At 43.5% G+C, this 18,817-nt stretch overlaps 1 protein-coding gene across 1 annotated transcript in view; it reads right to left on the bottom strand.

Moving 5' to 3' along the window:
- The window catches only part of LOC147708863 (uncharacterized), a 678,829-nt gene that overhangs the window by 170,359 nt on the left and 489,653 nt on the right, over window positions 1-18,817 (bottom strand). Inside the window, 2 exon segments of the mRNA XM_086925788.1 lie at window positions 1,054-1,058; window positions 13,537-13,596. Of these exon segments, the coding sequence (XP_086781914.1) occupies window positions 1,054-1,058; window positions 13,537-13,596 (65 nt within the window).

Below are 18,817 nucleotides of genomic sequence, written 5' to 3'. Positions count from 1 at the left end.
GCAGCCCCCACCCCTATGTATTGAAAAAAAAATAATCCCTGGTGCCTAGGGACTAACTGCCTTCCCAGGAGGGTAGATCAGGGGCTATTGCCCCCACCTGTCTCCTTGAGAGAGGGGGGGCAGAAAGACTGTGGCATTTTGTGAGGGTGCATTAGCATGCCCATTCTGGGCAGCACCACCCGATAACTTTGAACAAAATATTACCTGGTGCCCAGTGGGATTTCTGCCAGATAAGGGGCTCCAGCCCCACACCTGCCTTTCAGGGGCAGAAAGTTATTGGAAATTGTTTAGGGGTAGATACATTGGCATGCCCATTCAGGGCACCCCCACCCCTACATATTAAAAAAAATGAATCCCTGGTGCCTCGTAGGTTTTCTGCCCCGCCCGGGGTGGCAGATCAGGGTCTATAGCCCCCCCATCTGCCTCCTGATGGGGGCAGAAAGACTGGTATATTTTGGAGAGGTAGGGTTGGGGCATTGGCATGCCCATTCTGTGCAGCCCCCACCCCTGAACTTTATTAAAAAAATGAAATCCTTGGTGTTTAGGGCAGAAAGTCTGAACATGCCCATTTATATATGGCAGGAGAAAAGACCTGTGGCCAAGGGGCTGCTACTCCCTCCAGGGTGCCTAGTAGATGAATCCCTGCTTGGGGATTGCCCTCCTGGGCAGGGATCCGCCATTAAGGGGTACCATTGGAAAGGGTAGAGTCTCCCCTTTTTAATGATACCAATCCGTGTGTTTCAGTGCCCGGGCTGAAGTAGCCGCGGGCACCAAGCACTGGAACTAGCCGATCAGCTAATTTCAGTTTCATTTTCAATGTGATTAAGTCTGCACATCATGTGTGAAATCGCAATTACATTGAAAATAAAAATGCCTCTGGAGGTTGGGGAAGCTCCAGAGGCAAAAGGAATTCTCTATGCTATTTACAGTGGAGGTATTCCTTGCATTTGTGCACATGACAGAATGGTTCAGTCCTGAGCACTGATGATCATGACAGAACCATTTCATCATAAGAGCCAAAAGGGCTAGATATGAGGTCAAGGAGCCTTAAACGAGAACTAGTATTAACAAAATAGATAATTACTTAGCAGCGCATCAATGCATTCTAAAAATTGTGCAATGATCAAGTCCTAGACAACAGTCCAAGCTCACATTCAGTTAGCAGTAAACTAGTACATAGTCTATTCATTCTTAGCTCCCCTATCTTGGTATATAGCAAAGCGTAAGGCGAATATTGAGATGTGGTATATGGGTTCTACCAGATCACTGTATGACATCCTTCCTTAAGCAAACTTACAAAAAATATGCGTCTTCTCTGGCAACGTATTGTGTTTCATGAATATCCAGGCTAAGACTGGTCCTACCTTTGGGAGGTGGGTAGTTTTAAGCATGTTTTAAGCAGGGACGCAGCATGGGGTGAAATTACAGGGGTTGGGTCCCCATCAGTTGGGGGTGTTTATTAGTTTAGTTAGTTGTTTCCTGCTCATAGATGCAAAGCACTTGATCACACAGATGTAGCATGAAGGGTGGCCAGATAGATGATGCCCGAGGGCGAGTACACCCAGAATATCACAACAGGAGCCATAGGCAGGACCACTTCTCAAGAGTGCGCTTACGATTTTGACATGGAATGTTAATGGGCTTGGTAGTAAAATTAAAAGGATGCTTGTGTTACAGTATCTCCAAAGATATGGCCCGGATGTGGTTCTGCTTCAGGAAACCCACTTACAGGGTAATCATTGTAAGGCACTAGATACATATGGCTATAATATGCAGGCACATGCGGGGTACACAACGGGTTTCAGGGGAGTGGGCATCCTAATTATAACTTCAACGCCACTAATAGTACATAGCTGCTAGGTTGCAGGCTGGGAACATATGTAGCACTTTCGGCAGGGTGGGCGGGGAAGAACATGAATTTTTTCTTGGTATACGTTCCTCCTCGGCTACATGCCGATACCTTTGCACAGCTCGGAAAGATTATCCTAGAGATGCCAAAAGGCATGTTGGTCTTGGGGGGCAATATGAATGCTGTGATGGTCCCACTTATTGATAGACTAACAAATGCAACAGGCGCAGCAGCAAAGGAACAATTGAGGGTGTTCATAGAGGCAATGGGGATGTCGGATCTCTGATGGGCATATAATCCCATGGGTCGTCAGTACACGCACACATCGGCGGCACATAAAACTCACTCCAGGCTGGATTACATCTTCACCTTGACCTGGCAAGTGGAACAATTCTGAGATACAATGCACAAAGCACAGGGTATCTCAGACCACTCACCTGTAATGGTCCAATTACAAGGACTGCATAGAAACACTACTTTCCACGTTCGATCCATAGTATTTTAGAAATAAACACTCTGCCCAGAAGGTACAGATGCACACCGCACAATATTTTGTACTTAATGAGGGCACAGTGGAGTTAGCCTCTACACTTGGGACGTTTATAAAACAGTGGTTAGAGGGTTTAGCTAGGCAGAGATAGGAATCCATAAGAAAGAGCAAGTTAAGGAGGAGGTAATCCTGGAACTCGAGATAACCCACTGGAGGAGAAATTAGGGGAGAAAGGATGTATTGATAGCAGGGTGGCCAGGTGCCTGGTACTCAAGTGACAGGAATTGAAAGAACTGGGTGGAAATAAGTTGAAAGTTTAAAGATGAAAATATTTATAAAGCGTACTGTGACCACGCGGCTTCCTGGCGCTGGGTGAATTGACGGTGGCAGGTGGAGGGATCGGCAGGGGGTTACTGAGTAGAGAAGGCTTGAGCAAACAGATGAGTTTTGAGTGCCTTACGGAAGTGTAGATAATCAGTAATGGGCCTGATGGTGAGCGGGAGGCTGTTCCAGAAACGGAGGGGCAAGAGTGGAGAACCTGGTGCCACCTACTCTTGTCTTGCGGAAACAGGGAACACTGACCAGTGCCTGGCTAGAGGAACGGAGATTACGGCAGGGGAGGTAGTGAGTGATCATGGAATTGATGAAGATGAGAGCCGTACAGGCGCGGACCATGAAGACTATACATCCCATCTTAAAGAGGGTACGCTGCAGGATGGGGAGCCAATGGAGGGACTTAAGTAAAGGAGTGATGTGGTGAAACTTGGGAAACCGGTGGATAAGGCGAGCGGCCTGATTTTGGATGGTCTGGAGGCATCGCAACTCGTAGGCAGGGATGCCCACATACAGGCAGTTCCGGTAGTCCAAGCGTGAGAGAATCATAGCCAAAACAATGATTTTGAGAGCGTCAAGGGAGAAAAAGCGAGAAATCTTTCGGATAATCCTGAGGGACAAAAAGCAGGAAGAGACAACGGAGCTAACCTGAGGGTGCATGGAGAGGTCCTGACTGATTTTGATTCCCAGGGTTCTCACTGAAGCAGAGGGAACCGGGGGAGGGCCAAGGGTAGAAGGCCAGAAGGCAGAAGTCCAAGGGCTGGTGTGACCGCCTGTCAGGACCAGCTCTGTTTTGTCCGGGTTAAGCTTGAGGTGGTTTTTTAATTCATCCACTCAGAAATAAAAATAAGTGTGGTTTGAAATTTAAGAAGGGGATCAGAGGAAGGGGAAAGATCGAAAACGAGCTGAAGGTCATCAGCGTAATTCTACATGGAGACTTCCATATTGAGCAGGGAAATAATGAGGGGGTAGATATAAAGATTGAAGAGAAGAGGAGAGAGGGAAGAGCCCTGGAGAACTCCAGAGGGTACCGAACGGGGGGGGGGCAGAGAAACCAGAGAGACAGATAGCTTGAGTCTGGCCTTGGAGGAAAGAGGCGAGCCAGGAAAGAGCGGGGCCCTGAATGCCCGCTGCCCTGACACCGTCGAGGAGGATGGAGTGGTCGACCGTGTCAAAAGCAGCGGACAAGTCAAGAAGCACCAAGGCTTGAGGAGAGTTGGAATCCGCCTTGCTCTTCAGCTCATCCAGGACCGAAAGAACCACAGATTCGGTCGAGTGGACTGGGCGAAAGCCTGCTTGATGAGAAGCCAACACATGGTTATCCTCGATATAGGCCGACAGGCAGGAGGTAATATGGCTCTCTAGGATCTTGCTGAGGTAAGGGAGCAGGGAGATGGGCCTAAAATTGGAAGGGAGAGTAAGATCAGTGCCGGTTTTTTTAGAATAGGGATGACTGTGGCTGATTTAAAGAGAGAACGGAACTATGCCCTGGGAGATAGATGCATTGAGAAGAGATAGGGGGGGGGGGGTCGGGGCAACCAGAGAATAGCTCCCTTAGGATGCGAGATGGTCCACAGTCAACAAGGGAACCTGACTAAGCAGGGCCAGAAAGGAACCCTTCGAGATGAGTGAAAAGTGATTTAGAGAGGACGACAGACAGGAAAGGGGAGGGAAGAGGAGAAGATGGCAAGGAAATATTCCGTTTGATGTTCGCGATTTTCTCGAACAAGAAATCGTTCAAGGAAAGGCAAAGGGCTTGGGAAGGGACAGGGTTGGGATTGACTCTGTCGGAGGCGGCCAGATTGTGGACGATGGAAAAAATCTCCTTGGATTTGTTAGACGCTACTAAGATTTTACTAGAGAAGTATTCTAGTTTGGCAGAGAGAATAGCTCTCTTATAGTTCTTTAGGAGAGACCTGTATCGATCCCTCAGGAGGGGGCAGTAATTGCGCCTCCACTGACGCTCAGACTGAGAGCCAATTTAAGGGTTTTAAGATTACTAAAGAACCATTTATTGGCTTTGTGAAGGCGACAAGCCTTGACCCTCCTGAGGGGGCGACCTGGTAGCAGGAAGTAGACAGCCTGGTATTAACGGCGTCCACTTGAAGGTCAAGGGAGAGGTCAGATAAATCAGGGAGAGAGGTCTTTAGGGAAGAATGGAGAATGTTAAGGTCCACTCGGTTCCAATTCTGTGCTAGCACATTTTTGGGCAGGGGGAGCTTGTTAGTAATAGAAAGATCAATAGAGAAAGAGATGAGCAAGTGATCCGACCAAGTGCAGGGAAGGATGGTGGTAGGGGAAAATAACCCGACTGGCCGACCAAATCTGGTCAAGAGTATGACCATGAACATGGGTGGGGGCATGAATATGAGAAGTGAAATTGAGGCAGCGAAGAGTGTCAGAAAAGTCTTTAGAGGTCTGATCTTCCCTGGGGTCACCGGGCCAATAATTAAAGTCACCCAGTAAAAGGACCGAATAATTATTGATCACAAGGGTGGCCAGCAGTTCTTGAAGAGCAGGCACAAAGTAAGGCATAGTTTGTGGGGGGCGGTATAGGAGAACTACAGTAAGGGGAACCAAAAGGTTCACCGAGCGGACGACTAATAAATCCACATTAGGCATGGGAGGATAGGTGAGGGGTTGGAACTGAAGATTGGACTGGGTGATCATAGCCACGCCCCCGCAGACTTTCCCATCAGGACGATCAACCCGAAAGGCGTAGTAGGAATCAGGGAGCACAGATAAAACGTCAGGCAAAGAATCTACAGAAAACCAAGTTTCCGTCAGAAACAGGAGATCAGTTGACTCGGTGTCCAAAAGATTAAAGAGTTCCAAATGGTGCCTGCCCGCCGAGCGGGTGTTAAGAAGGTAGGCAGAGGCCACAGTGGGTGAGCAGGAGGAGAGAGGGGGAGAATGCACGGGACGGGTGGCAGACAGGGGGCCTAGGCAAGGTAGAGGCAGGAGAGGGGGGAGAGGGGAAGAAATGCCAAGGGTATGGATGTGTTCAGATATAAGAGAGCTAAGGGGCCAGTTACCTTGAAGGTCAAGGAGCTGCGCGGATGTATACGTTACAAAAGGAGCAGGGTCTGTGGCCCCGGGTCCCGGCCGGGCGTGGACGGGCGCAGACCGGTTTGACTTTGGTGCGCCTTCAGCGCGCCCGCTGCACCCCCCCGCTGCGCCGTCGGAAAGTGATATTCATTTTATGGCAGAGAGGAGAGTGGGAGGCAGCCAGCAACTAGAGCGCTCGCCCTGCCTTCCCCCCAAGATGGCGTCCGCCCCTCTCTCGCACCAGCACCTTAATCGGCTGTGCGAGGAGTGTGTTCAAGGGAGAGGCAGGGACAGTCTAAATGTGCAAAAAAGCAATATTTCGAGGTGCCAGCAAGAAACACACAATTTAAAAGGATAAAATTTGAACGTGACAAGAAGTGCAAATTGTTTAAAAATGAGCCGTAATTTAAGCACAAGATTCTGCCTGATCTAGCAACCCCCGGCTTTCCACCTCAAGGGTGAACACACCATTAATCTATGCGGCTGCGGTTTTTGGTGCTTAAAATACTCCGGGAGGGCAGGAGGCAGCCAGCAACTAGAGCGCTCGCCCTCCCTTCCACCCAAGATGGGGTCCGCCACTCTCTCGGACCAGCACCTTAATCGGCTGTGCGAGGAGTGGGTTTAAGGGAGAGGTAGGAAAGTTTAAATGTGCAAAAAAGCAATATTTCGAGGTGCCAGCAAGAAACACACAATTTAAAAGCATAACATTTGAACGTGACAAGAAGTGCAAATTGTTTAAAAATGAGCCGTAATTTAAGCACAAGATTCTGCCTGATCTAGCAACCCCCGGCTTTCCGCCTCAAGGGTGAACACACCATAATAATAATAATAAGGCAAGACTACACACCCTAGCAGTCCAGAGGAGAATCTACGATGTAGGGGACAAAGCTAACAAGATGATAGCATTGCTGGAGTACAGAGATCGGGATAGAAGCTGGGTTTCAGAAATACAAATTCCAGGTGGAGAAAGCAAGCGCACAGGGAAAGAAATAGCAGCGGAATTCTCCAAGTAGTGCGAGGAGATATATACCACCACTATGGAGCCTATGGGGGACGATTGTGACAAAAATCACCCATGGTTAGGGGCGGATGACAGACAGGCCCTGGAACAAGAAATAACGTCGGAAGGGGTAATTGGCGCCCAATCAGAGCTGCAATCAGGGAAGACAGCTCACCCCAATGGATTACCAATCAAATTGTATAAAAATGTGGTGAGTAAGGTGGCCCCACACCTTTTAAATACATATATGGATGCGAGGGAACAAGGAGACCTATTGGGGGACCTGCGCGCAGCCACAATTGTAGTAATCCCAAAAAAGGGTAAGCCACCAACTGAATGTGGATCACACAGACAAATATCGCTCCTAAATGTGGAGACAAAGGTGTTGGCCAAAGTGCTGGCCAACAGGTTACGACCAGTGATCGTCACACAGGTCCATCCGGACCAGTCCGGGATCATGCAACTAAATCTGAGATGACTATATGGGGTGCTTCACAGGACTAAACAAATGTCAGAAGTGGCAGCATTTCTCCTATCGCTAGATGCCCAAATGGTGTTTGACAGTATCGAATGGCAATTTATATTTGCAACCCTGGTCAGATTACGTTTTGGACCGAGTACTGCTCCTGGGTAAAAGTCTTTTCAAAATCCGCAGGCCAGAGTGAAAGTAAATGGAGAGGTGTTCTGCTCATTTTCCCTTGGTAAGGGTACGCGGCAGGGATGCCCGCGGTCACCAACGATCTTTGCCCTGGCACTGAAGCCTCAGGAGACGTGGGTCTGTAATGACCCGGTGAGGCAGGGGATACCGGGAGGAGGGGATTTTGGCAATAGGATATTGCTCTATGCCAATGTCATTTTTCTGTATCTAACTAACTCATATAGGTTGGTCAACAGAGTCCTTCATATCTTGCAGGGGTTTGGTACCTACTCCGGATACACAATGAACTGGACAAAATCCCTCATGTTTCCACTGGTAGGGAAAGCCCACAGAGAAAGAAGGTTTCCACTACCATGCAAATCAAAACTAAATTTATGTACCTGGACATGCGGATCTTTACGAAGGATGAAGACTTTCCCAGATACAGAGACCAGGCAGGGAAGTGGAACACTGGAGGAAACTGCCAGTGTCACTGATGGAGAGGGCAGTCCTTTTTAAAAATGATGTCTCTGCCCAGATTACTATCAGTGATGCAAAATACCCCCACACAATACAAAAGAAAGTCTTCCAAGATATAAACAGTAAATACGTTAACTCCTTTGGGGTGGAGGGAGTGCTAGGATAGCCCTAGGTAAGATTTAGAGGGGTACATATGAAGGTGGGCTAGCTGTCACTGATGTTACCAAATATTACTGGGTCGCCCAATTAATAATAGTTAATTATTGGAATTTCGTAGACCGCGGGACCCGGCATACAGGGTAGATCATTGGACGATGAGAGAAAGGGGATATTTGGCAGCACTATATGGCAGACGCATAGATAAACACATTCCCTCAAATACGCAGTCGGTGGTGCGAATTTGGAAAGAAGCTACTAAATACACGTGGTAGCAGGGCAAATTAACAGGAAGAATGTCACTTTGGGATAGCGACCAGTTGAGAGAGGTGGGGACCTTGAGGAGACCTTTAAGAAATGGTAAATGCTTGGGATTGTGAAACTATAGGACATATGGAGAGGTCAAAAACCACTCACTTTCCAGGAGTTTCAAAGCGAATATGACCTAGCAGAAATAGAAAGGTTGAAATATTTACAACTAAGACATGCGCTTCACCCGCACATGAGGGAGGGGGACACTCTCCCAGATTATTATCCTCTGGAAGGTAGGCTGCTGATGGATCCAATAGAAATAAAGGGAACCTCCCCGACATACAAAAAGTTGCTTTACAATTCTCCCAATCCAAGAGACCCACTCTGGGCAGCATGGGAAAACGACTTAGGACTATTAAAAGATGACAACTGGGAAGAAGTGGTAAAAAGTCCCCAGGAAGTGGCCATTCGAGCCTGGTTTCGGTTGGTGCAGCCGCACATATTGCACAGATCTTTTGCCTCCAGACCACAACTTCACAAACTGGGACATGGGTTGTATGATTTTTGCATGAGGGAATGTGGAGAAATTGGTAACTTTTTCCATATTTTATGGGATTGTAAATACGTAAATGCCTTTTGGAAGAAAGTGGCGAGAGTCATTTCAGAGGTCACAGGGATAACAATCCCAGTAGAGCCACAAAGGCTGCTTTTGTGTGTAACAGGGGAAGAAAAATGGGCCAAATACACTACCATTTGGCTGAGAGTTGCAGAGATGGTGGCAAAACGAAACATCGCTCAAAAACGGGGTGCACTTCATGCACCACAATTGAGAGAATGGGAGAGTCACTTGGACTGGTGCTCCAATGCAGAGGAAGTGACATATAAAGAACAAATGGGAGATAGTATGGGGGACTGGCAGAACTATCGGGGATATTTAGACTGAGTGGGGGAGGAGGGGCCAAGTTTCAGGTTAGATCAGAGAGCCTCTTATCATTATGGGTAAGAATAATTGATTTGTATTTGTGACTATGCTATAGACTGAGATGATACATTGTGAATATGTAATCTTGACTTTGTGATCCTGTAATTAAAACTGGGCTTGTTCACTAAACAAATTTAAAAAGAAGAGGACTTGTCCTCCCTTTTAGACTATCATGATAAAAGGGCTAGGAAAGTAAGACTTTAGCCATTACAAAATATTACAGAACTGGTACTGGATCCCCTCTAGACTATTGAATTAGAAGCCCAAATTGAGACTTGGAGAGGCGGTCAAGGTGAAGGTGCTCTGACACATATCTTATGGGAATATCATGGGATTGACTACTACTAGTAAGGCATATGAGAAGCCATATCTATTGCCTGTGACTATTATTTTAATGAATGGGCCGTCGTGCAGTTCCTAAGAATCCCCAGGACCTGTGCATTTTGGATGACCTAAATTGAGAGCTTAATGCACAAGATGGCAATTGGGACATTTTCAATTGTTATTTATTTGTCCAGCGACAGTCTTGTGTAAAACATATATGCTGCAACAATCATGAGATAGAAGCATACAAAACAGATTGCTAGCACCAATTTAATAAATACTAGGTACATTTCTACCATAGTGCTAATAAGCTGAACATAAGTTCAGATAAAATCAGTAGCACTAAATGTACCTAGCCTATATCTTCATGTGTAGCATGTATATTCGTATATGTAGATTTGTAGTCAAGAAACCCTAAGGAAGCACCAACCACCTCACCTGATGTTTGAGAATGAAGGACTCCGTCTCTACTTCAAGGATGACAGCCCGCAAGGGATGTCAGACTGCTGCATGTTAAAAATTCAGCATGCAGGACCCCTGTCTCAGCTTGAAAGGAATTCTCTAATTTTTAGGGGAGGTGAGGGACTTTTATACTAAAGTGGTCACTTCAGGTTTTTTTTCTAGAAGCAATATGTTTTTAAAACAATGAAATGTTTTGGAAACAATTATCGATGTGTTTCCAAACAAATTTCATCATGCACAACTAGCTGTCATCCAAGGATGAGAAAAGTGGTGACCTTGGTACAGAGAAATTCTGCTATGCTTGGGGACATGTTTATGTACTTCAGGTACAGGTAGTTTGATAGAATACTAAGCAAGCTACTAGGTAAAAGGTCACTAGTTTGGAATCGTTCTAGTCGTGTGGATAGGACAATGCATGTAAAAAGGGAATACATGACAGGACTTGCCTAAAATACATGACAGGCCAGACTAACACTCTTTAATGAGGTTTATAACTTACGGGGGGGATCACCTCCCATTGAGAGAACAGATCTCCACCTCTGTAGCCAAAGACTCTCTTTCCTGAGTTTGAAGACAGTACCCTTCTTCTATAAGCCACCAACCTACTGAGTCCCCTTTCCTTTGTTATTGCCTTTCTACAGAACTTGCTACCCCCAATGAAGCATAGCAACTCTTTCTGATGAGAAGCACGCTTATCCAGAAACCAAAAGTAGATTCGTGGTGGATTATTAGTGCCAATTGGGAGTGGTGGGAGTGGCAGACATGAGAGTCTGTGCAATTTATGAATAGGATAAATGATGGAGAGGAAGGACAAAGTTTAGAGAGCAATACTTGGGAGTTCATAGTGGTAAAATAGGTTTGGGATGAGTCAGAGGGGAGGTAGGAGATATTTTGAAAACCATCTTACTTACCTTTCTAGAATTACACTTAAGAAGGTTTAAATGTTGTAGAAATGTTTATGCAGGAAATGATTATTATAAAAATAAATGCATAACGTTTAAAACATTAGTGAAATACACTGTGAAAATACATTAACTAAATACCTGTATATTAATGCGTGTTTCAGAAAAAAATAAATTCTCTAAGCAGCCATTTCTTAACATGTAAATCAGCAAGGCCCAAAAAGTATTCTCACTCTACTCTTGCTCACAGTTACATGAATTAGATACTTATTAAAACTGCTTAGCATTGGTAACATCTTTTAGAAATGTGCTGACTGACACCATGCTTAACCAGCGCCTCACCCCATGTTAAATCATGTGTTACAATCAATGAGCTTGCTAAAACCGTTTGTTAAATGAAGACCTGGAGACTTTAGGATGTATCTGAATAACAATGATAGATGCTTTCATATTAGTGGCTAGTTTTTGTTCATGCATTGAGCTCATAGAGCATATTTTTGCTTCTGTAAGATGGTTCTCATGAGAGCCGTCCCTCATTTAACAAGTATTGAATGAATTGTATCGTCAATGGCAACGTGGGTAAAGACTGGGAATCAGAAGGAGCATTGTGTGACTGACAACATCACATGAACTATACCTATTGGATATCAACAGAACAGGCCTACTGAAATGTTACAAAAGTATTAATCTATATGAATAAGTGTTCCTAGGTAGTTAAGCATAGATTTTCAGATTTCTCTGACTTAGACTCAAACTTCTACTTCCTATCCATCAGTCTTCTTGCCAGATTTCTCCTGGTCTTGAAACTCTTCTTTATGGAGAGTTGATTCCTTTAGCCATTCCTCAAAGGTGACTATATTTGGATTTTTGGTGTTCAATACTACTGCAAAGATCGCATTCGTATTTACAGCTGTAGCAACCTTAGCTGAGTTTCAAGAACTACTCTTTGTGAGAAGTTAATTTCCTATTCGCTCTTCTCCAGAGGAACACTTCATGCGTTCAATTTAGAATAGGCCCTTTAGTTAGTTTACAGGGTTTCTTTATGGAACACTGTGTACACTTTTCAAATGCGGACTCTTTACCAATTCTATTTATATTTGTGTAAACATACTAATCCAAATAAAGAGATGTAGATATTCTAACCTTACAATAAATAAAGGTTTTGAAACATCCACAAACCTCTCACCATTGACTGATCGTAAAATCTAAATGTCTTATTTTTTACATTGATTTGGAAAGCTCCAAATTGTCTACATTAAAAAGGTCCATCGACCTCTCCGGATCCACAATGATTCTCTAGGGTAAGATTTGAAAGTGGGTGTATATTAAGATAGAACCATCATGGTGAGTCAAAGGGCTCCCGCTGTGGTTTGGTGAGATTTAGGGAAATTAGTTACAAAAAAATATTTCCTATGCAGTCGGAGGAAAATATATAAATATGTAAATCCATAACCACACAAGAGGTATACATACATAAACTGGTAGCCTGGTCACAGTATTGTTTGACAGCTTTATAATGCATTTGCTATTGGCTCTAGTAGTGCATTTTGTAGCGTCAGAAAGGGGTAGTGGTGTGGTGGCTGATCGAATATAGTGGTGTAAACTCCAAAGGACTGTGAACCAGTGTTGAAATGGATTTCAAGTCAGAAGGTTGAACTGAGGCAAAGGGCGAACTCACTGGTGTGGACACAGTCAACTCCTCACAACTCCTTGACTTACCTCTGGACGTCAATGGAGAATGATGTCTACAGGGAAGGCTCCTGGAGCGGGCCCACAGTTGATCCTTGGGGCGCAAAGGTGACCAAGGTCGGCAGGGAGTCTTGGAAGGCTGCAACATCTGCGCAGCTAGGATTTTCATATGAAGTTCTCGCAGCACTTTCAGGAGAAGTTGACAACAGGCGTCTCACTCCTGGAAGTCATGGTTCCCCCCCCAAAGCACCACATCAAATAGAGTGAGGGTCTGTGGCAAAGATTTACCTTCCACAAGACCCACAAGGCTAGAACTCTTAGGACATGAGAGGGTGTTTAAAAGCACACTGTTTTGATAATGTTGAAGTTGCTAACAAAATTGCCTGAGGAACTGCTTATCAGATCTGTGTTTGAAAGCCCAGAAAAGAAGAAACTGACATCAGCGCTATGGGAAGGGACAAATACGTACTCCATTGATGTCACATCTGCTGATCCAAAACAACAGGGGTAGAGGAGCACAAGAATCACACATGTTACTTATTTATCAAAAAAGCCTCAATCCTTTAAGGCATAAAGCATATATTATGGAGCTAAAGTGCGAGTTTCTTTTATGAAGGAAACACAGCAACTTCCTTCTTATGCAAACAACAACTCTTTGTATGCTTATTCTTTTCTTTTATTCTTATTTCTTCATGTCAGTGTACATATAAAACAACATACAGCCACAGAACATTACAACTGTTTGCCCTGCTCCTACATCTGCTGATCTAGTATGGCTCTTAGGCTGAATTCAAAGGCAAGGAATCATCAGCTAGATATCAATCAGATTAATGTTTTTTACTCATCTCAAACATTGAAAAATAAACTATTTTTACTCTGTTACGTTATATTGAAAGCTGACATAACTAAATTTGAATAGTCAAAAATATTACCTTATGTATGTGTCGTAAATAGAAAGAACCAATGAACGACAGCAAAGTGTGGCTTTTATCCTATTAAAAAATAACAAAGATGTTATGGGGAATAACATTTTCCAAAATGTATTCCATTTGATAATTTTACTAAGGAAAATGTTAGACAAGCTTGCCTATGCTTTACAAACATAATTAAACTAAAAGAAGAAAAAGTTACCTACCTTCGGTAATGGTGCAACTGGTAAAGACATAGTCAAGCTGCAGATTCCTTAATTTAGGATTTCCACTTGGCGCCAGTCTGGATCCTGAGATTTTTTTGCCGTACCTCTGCGTGCCAGAAGACGGCGTCGCATGGCTCTGCCCTGAGGTTGTCTACGGATATGTCAGTGGAGAAATACAAGTCCCTCCTGGTACGATGACGTCCGTTTTCTACTGTCAAACCTTTCCGTGCATGTATGTGGAGCCACCATTAAAACTGGATCTGGGACCAGTGTGGCAAAAAATATCTTTAAAACAATAAAGATAAGAACAAAAAAGGCTGTGAAACAATAGAAATGGATTTTAGAAGAAAATACCCAAGAAAGGATATTGAAACGAGGGTGAGAGGAGAGTTCTCGCCCTAGAAAAAAATAGCACATCAGGGAAGAACCATATCTTCCTATGAAGTAATCAGTAATGAAAATTAATGTTATGGTAAATCTTAACAATCCTACAACAAGAGTGACTGATTGACAATGCACACTAAATATGACCTATTGACAGAATCAGAGTCAAAGAGAGGGAAACAGAAGGATAGGACAAACCCCCACACTGGAGTATAACCAGGGTACAAGAGTGTGCATGCATATTTGTACCCACCCCCCACCTTCGGGGAAGGGTGGTGAAGGCAACAGTTAACAAAGGACAAGGTCTTCTGACCTGGTCAAGGATTTTGTGTAGACCAAACACTGATAGAGACATAGACCACTGTCATAAAGTCCAGTGTTGTAAGAATCCAACCTGAAAAGGCCCTTGCAGAGCAGGGAGGATGGGTGAGCGTTTTAGGAATCTGTGGCTAGACTGTGTTTCTACCAGATACACCGTTACCAAAGGGAAGTAACTTTTCCACCTTATAGAGACATCTAGCCTCAGATTCCTTAATTTAGAAATAGATACCACAGCTATACCCTATAGGAGAAGGGTCTGCGACTGAGTCCCACCAATTTCTACAAGAGAACTAGTCCATCAATATTGATTAACCTAAACAGGTGGGAGCAGCAAGTGCAAACCTGGCTGTTACGAGAAACAATGATCCCTGTATAAATCATAAAATAATTTTTTTAAACTGCAAGAACCTGGTCAGGATTGAGCCTTTCACCCTTAAGAAAGACAAAAGAAAATCAGATAACTAAAAAAGGGCAATTGCAACATGGAAACTTAAGCCAGAAAGTTTCCGGCAATAGGAACAATAAGAAGGACTGTATACTGGATCCCAGGGATCTGCAAATAAACATTTCCTGAAGGAAATGAGAACATCATAATAGATTGTGTGGACAAAATGAGCAGCTACAACTGTGGATATCATAAAAGATACATATGTAGATACAGATGTATATACCCCCATGTATATGTTACAGCCAAAGTGTGAAATCCCGGTATTGTATAGAATGCCTAGGTAATGTATAGAATGCCTGATGGTTTTCGGCAAACTATGAAATATAATTTTTTTGTGAAAATGTTACATACTTTTCCTAGGCATTGTATACAATTCCTAGGCATTATACAGAATGACCAGTACCATTTCCGCAAAGTGTTAAAAGGGCACAAGATGAGAAGCCTTTATTAATTAAGACACATTTGAAACTGAAAGAACAAAACTATGAAATACAGCACAGGATATTCTTACCGGAAAACAATGAAAGCAGAACTGAGATTGAAGTACTTGTTACACTAAGAAGGGCCGGAGTAGCACGTGGAATTGTACTCACTTTTATTCTTCACACAAAAAACACCTTATATTTTGGCACTTTGATCTTGTATATACATTTCACGACTTAAAGAAGAATGCAAACAGAATATTGTTACCGGTAAAACACAAGGCACAACTGGCATGACCTACAGAATGCAAACAGAATATTCTTACCTGTAGATCACAAAGCAGAACTGGCATGACCTACTTGTTGCAGCACAAAAACACCTTCTATGTTGGCACTTTGATCTTGTACATACATTTAACAACTTAAAGAAGAATGTGAACAGAATATTGTTACCGGTGAAACAAAAATCAGAACTGGCATGACCTACTTGTTGCAGCAGGGAAGGCTAGAGTGACATTTTCAATTGCACTTAATTTTCTTTTTCACACAAAGGCACCTCAAACTTTGGCATTTAGTCTTGCACATACACCTGATGAATCCTTGACCGCTTCCTGTGGACTGAGAAGTAGCTTCAGATCGGAGAGGTATTTAGTGGTCAGGAACGTCTTCAATTCTCATTAGGTTCTTTGGACATACGGTGAATTGTGATCTGGCGTAGAGTTGCTTCAAGATTCCTTGTGCAGTTCCAAGTCGCAAAAAGCCATCTTCCGTCACATTCATAACAACTGCCAAGAGATTGCGCGAATCACCCTGCCCTTTGTCGACGTCGAGAATCTGAACTCGCACAGTGGCACCCAAAGGCACAGGAGGAATTTTTTTGTCAGAATCCCTTTTCATTGTTTTGGCCTGAATCTCAAGGTTCGATTTCAATTCCATTTTACTTTAGATAGCTTTCTCAATATTGAAGCAAACATTGCACAAAATGCTAACCCCATAACCTTCTACTTCGTCGCCGTCATTGTCTTTAGGAGTGTGTCTACAGATGGCATGAACGTTTCGGCCACACTTTCGACATGTATGAGCACCGCAGGTTTCTTTTATGCAGACGCAACAGATCGCGGAAGAAGAAGGATTTTCGTTAACTACGGAAATGGAAGGCTCTTCGATAACCATGGCTTCATCACTGTTTTGGTTTCCTCCATCATGGGTTGCATTCCCAGCTAGGTCTTCTGCAGGGAGCTGTGCCTCTTGCATTGATTCATCTCGTCTTTCTTCCTGCTGTTGTGTTGTTTGTACGCTTTCTAATATTCTTTCGAGCTCTTCCTCAGTCTCTACGTCTTGGAAAACGTCGTCAGGCAGGGACAACGTCGCGAGACCTACTCTAGCTTTGCAGCTGAACAGAGCTTCATATAGTGACCTCTTAATCCAAGAATGAAAATCTTTGTCCTTCATAAATTGGACAAACCTCAATCCCTCACTCTAGCAGCTAGTTTTTTCATCTTGCATCCAAGCACGCAGCATATTCTCAATGTCTTGATTAGCTCTTTTGACGCTCCCCTGACTTTGTGAGTGGCACGGCTTACCATTGACGATCTTCAAGTTAGGCCAATACTCCTTTAGGCTGCTTAAAACATTGTTTGCAAATTCCCTGCCATTATCGGACTGTAGAATCGTTGGAGCACCACGCAACGTAAATATGTCGACGAGCTTGTAGGCTACTTCTTCCGCTCTCTTTGATTTCAGAACCCTGAGAACTACAAACTTAGTGAGATGATCTTGGTACACCATTATAAACTTGTACACTGTCAGGATGGGACTGAAAATTGATGAGAGCGACCTGACAAAACTGCAGAGCAGAGAAGTGTAAAAAGGGGCATGGCCTCTTTACAACTCTCTGCAACGCAGCCCCCTGGCGCATGCAGGAGGTTGCTGGTGGGCTAGTTGGCCCTCAGGGACCCCCAGTATGCAAGGGTAATTAGTTCCCCCTCTGAAAAAGAACCAGGGCGCTGCGTTGCAGAAAGTGTAAAGAGGGGCGTGGCCTCATTACACCTCTCTGCAACGCAGCCCCCTTGCGCATACTGGAGGTTCCTGGTGGGCTAGTTGGCCCCCAGGGACCCCCAGTATGCAAGGGGACTTAATCTGCCAACTAAGAACACGCTACAGGGCGTGTTTGCACAGTGGTGAAAGTACGGGGCGGGGTTTGAGGTGATGTGAGTCCAAACATGCCCTGTGGCACGTTTTAAGTTGGGAAATCAATTCCCCAACCTAAAATCCTGTAAAATCAGCCGAACTACGAATTCAGATTTACTCACCTGTTATCACAAGAGACGTCAGTGCTGCATCTTGGAGCGCACTACTGATCCTGAAAAGTAATTCTAACCATACTTACAGTAAGTTGAATTTCCTTCCATAGGCTAACATTGACAGGTTTTACTTGGAAACTTTTCTAAGTGTGGAGTTTTGGAACTTTAAAAAATTCCTAAAAAAAAAATCAGTGAACTACGCATTCCCATTTACTCACCTGTTATCAGGAGAGACCTCAGTACTGCATCTTTCAGCTATCTAGTATTCCTGAAAAGTAAATTTAACTGTACTTACCAGTAACTTGAATTTCCTTCCATAGGATATCATTGCCTGCTATATAACATATACATAAATTTTTTTAAAAATTAAAAAATAATGAATGTTACAAATTCAATTTTTTTTAAATCATTTTTTTCGATTGATATTAAAAATATGTAATGTAATTTAAAAAATAAAATATCTAAAAATAAATACTTTAAAACAATGTAGTAAATTAGTATAAAAAAATATAACAATTAATACATTTTAAAATTATCATTCACAAAACCTTTGAAATTCACTGAAAAAAACATAGGTTTCAGCCACGTTATAGTTAGGAATTATTATTTAAAAAACCTTAGAAATTCACTGAAAAAAACCATAGGTTTCACACATGTTATAGTTAGCTGGGCATTTCACTCATACAAAACGTTTGAAATTCCCCCGTTATAGTTAGTTCAGCTAACTATAACTCGCGTGCCCGCAATGCACTGCTGATGACGTCACATATTACATCACTCATGGTCAGCGTCATCACTCATGACATCACTGATTACATCAACCTTGTGAAAGAGTGGCAGACCTCCTCTCACCCTAATATAATGCTTGATACACACATTCAAAAATAGGAACTACATAATTCAAAACAATTGAGATACCAATACCAGTTACAACAACCTATTCAGTAAATCCACCATCTACATACACATCCACTATTCATCAACAGTTCTATATAGTCACTCATACATGTACTAACTCATATTTACTCATACACCTATACATCCTGTTACACATTGACACTCATCCATAGAGTTACTCACACACATACTCACACATGCAAACAAACTATCAAACATCCATTTATTTGCATATACCGCTATACACACACCACTACAATTACTTCTACGGAAACATACACATACTTACTCTCTTAAACAATC

The sequence above is a fragment of the Lissotriton vulgaris genome, chromosome 6, assembly GCF_964263255.1.
Source record: "Lissotriton vulgaris chromosome 6, aLisVul1.2, whole genome shotgun sequence".
Taxonomy (NCBI): domain Eukaryota; kingdom Metazoa; phylum Chordata; class Amphibia; order Caudata; family Salamandridae; genus Lissotriton; species Lissotriton vulgaris.
This window is presented reverse-complemented; position numbering and strand designations above follow the sequence as displayed.